We start from the raw sequence: 2,490 nt of genomic DNA, 5'->3' as shown, positions 1-2,490 counted from the left end.
TCTACCCGGGAGCACGTAGTGAGAAACATACAGGTGTGAACACCACGCGCGTCACTGCTTCCATACCGAATACTTTCCTCGCCTCGGTTTGCAAGCTATACGCCACCAGATGACTCTTCGATACTTGGCTGATTACACCCTGTCGCGAGCACGGTCTCCCGTCCTTCTCTACGAAAGGCACCGATGGTTGTTGATAGGGCTGGGCGTCGATTAAAAATTTTAACCCGATTAATCGCTACCCTTTAATAGATTAATTAATCGATTAATCGGTTGACTTTAGTAAAAAGCAAAAGTAGACATTTTGTCCTTACAATTTGTTTTATTGTATGATAAACGGCGCATATATACAAACTTAATTGAGAATAAACGTTGATGTAACGCACTCACAGATCACAACCCCAGCTGCGGAGGCAAAGAAGTTTGTTGACATTTTCCGGCAGGAGCGAGTTTCTTTGTTTGTTGACGATCATCCCTGCTGCGCTGAACAGACGCTCGCAGGGCGTTGAGGTGACTGGGACACACATCACACTCTTCACAATTGGCACAATTTGAGGAAACAGGGAGCCCTGAGCTCGCCACCACTGTAGTGGGTCCAGTTCATCGTCCGTCACCTCGGCCATCGATCGATAAAGCGACACTTGGCAGGAGATGGTGGGTTCTTCATTTTCCTCCGAGAAAACGTATTTTCTTTTTTTCTTGGGCGTTAGATTAGTAGAATCGTCCGAAGACGCATGTGTTAGCTGGGAAAGCCTTTCCCACACAAGTTCGCGGCGATCTTTTTCGATGCATGCGAGGCTCTTGAAACGAGGATCGAGACACGTTGCCAGTTCATAGTCGTTGTATTGCGGCCACGCGCGAAGCCTCTCATCGATAGAGTCCACCAGCATGGCCTTGAAGCGGCAGATGAAACGAATTTTGGGCTGGAGTAAATCAATTTATATTGGGATTTTACTAATAGCACATCGTTCAGTGGGCCAAAAGAACAAAGGTAGAAAGTCAGAAGCCTGACTTTAGCTACAAAAATTTGCAAAACATAGCGGACTATTTCGTACCTCCTTCCCTTCGTAAACTCTCCGCCTTTTCACTGTGATACATCCGCGGACCCCGCAGCGCGTCACCAGGGCCCAAGCGCACGTCACACGACACCGGACCTCACTTAATCCCTTTACCCCTAAGCTGACATTGCGGTGGAAGCTACGCGCTTGCCGGACCAATCAGCCGCCTCCCTTTCATCACCTGACCTCATTCTCTGCGGGTCGGTATGCGCGAGAGAGCATGATCACGTGGAAAATGTGTGGCTGGCCCAACGAGCACGTAGCTTCCACAGCACTGTCAGCTTCGGGGTGAACGGGGTGGGGAAAGCAACTAGTCGGAATTTTGAGCGACGGGCTAATCTTCTAGGGGGACAATGGCTGTGTCCGGCTACACAAGCGAGATTCCGAGCAAGAGGGGACTCCCCCCTTTCCGACTTCTTGAACTGTTTGGTACAATGCGCGATTTATGAGTTGAGGAGGAAAGCTAAAGAGAAAAAAGTTGGAAAAGCGTTTCATGACTCCTTTAAAGCGGCAGATGAAGGCAGGGTCACAGTCATTCGTCTTCATTTTATTCTTTAGCAGTTTTAAGGCTGGAATAAGTACAGACCGAGTAACGTACTTGTCCCCTCCAAGGAGCTCAGTAATGTCGAGCAGGGGCTTCAAAACTTCCCGAAGCTGCTCCAACATGTCCCAATCGACGTCTGTGAGGTGGGGAATCGACGATTTAATGGTACTGATGTCCTCCATGGAGCGGTGCAAAGGCTCCTTCAGTTCAAGCAGGCTGGTTATCATTATGTACGTGCTGTTCCACCGTGTTGCGATGTCCTGCTGAAGCTTCTTCTTAGGTGCTCCGAGTTCAGCGGCATGTTTTGAAAGGACGGCCTGGTTGTTCGAACTGTGCTTAAAGTGACCCACAGTACGACGACAGGCGGCTAGCAGTCGCTCCACACCCGTCACGCTGAGCGCCTTGTGGACGCACAGCTGAAGCGTGTGAGCTGCGCACTTCGGACTCTGAAAGTTTGCTCTCTCCACCCCAAGACAGATGTTTCGGGCGTTATCGGTACAGACAGCTTTTACCTTTTCAACGATTCCCCAGTCTGTAGCAGTCTCCAATACCTCACTGGCACATTGTTCCACTGTATGGCGCTCAGGTACGTTTCTCACCTGCATTGTTGCCGATCGAAGCATCCAGTCGTCGTCGATCCAATGCGCCGTTATCCCGAGGTAGGCGTCATTGGCGATGGAGGTCCAGAAGTCCGCTGTTAAGCTGATGAAGCTGGCTGCCAAGAGTTCTGCTTGAAGACGCTCCCGTCTCGAGGTATACAGGGCATCCACCTTGGCACTCACTGCACGACGGGACGGCGGCTGGTAAGACGGAGAATCCAAGGCAATCTGAAGAACTTTCGCTAGTCCGTGATCTTCCACAATGTTGAGAGGCCGGCTAGAAGAAACAAGC

At 50.4% G+C, this 2,490-nt stretch overlaps 1 protein-coding gene across 1 annotated transcript; it reads right to left on the bottom strand.

Annotated features, from left to right (window-relative positions):
* Window positions 1-284: 284 nt before the first annotated feature.
* Window positions 285-1,781, bottom strand: LOC120842346 (zinc finger BED domain-containing protein 4-like). Its single transcript, XM_042289093.1, has 2 exons — window positions 1,554-1,781; window positions 285-890 (listed from the first exon to the last, which is right to left on the bottom strand). The coding sequence occupies exons 1-2, from the start codon at window positions 1,779-1,781 to the stop codon at window positions 384-386; spliced, it is 735 nt and encodes a 244-aa protein (XP_042145027.1). The 3' UTR covers window positions 285-383.
* Between the last annotated feature and the right edge of the window lie 709 nt (window positions 1,782-2,490).

Source organism: Ixodes scapularis, unplaced genomic scaffold (genome assembly GCF_016920785.2).
Source record: "Ixodes scapularis isolate PalLabHiFi unplaced genomic scaffold, ASM1692078v2 PGA_scaffold11__112_contigs__length_91849675, whole genome shotgun sequence".
In the NCBI taxonomy this organism is placed as follows: domain Eukaryota; kingdom Metazoa; phylum Arthropoda; class Arachnida; order Ixodida; family Ixodidae; genus Ixodes; species Ixodes scapularis.
The sequence above is the reverse complement of the archived record's forward strand: the minus strand, read 5'-3'. Positions and strand labels throughout refer to the sequence as shown.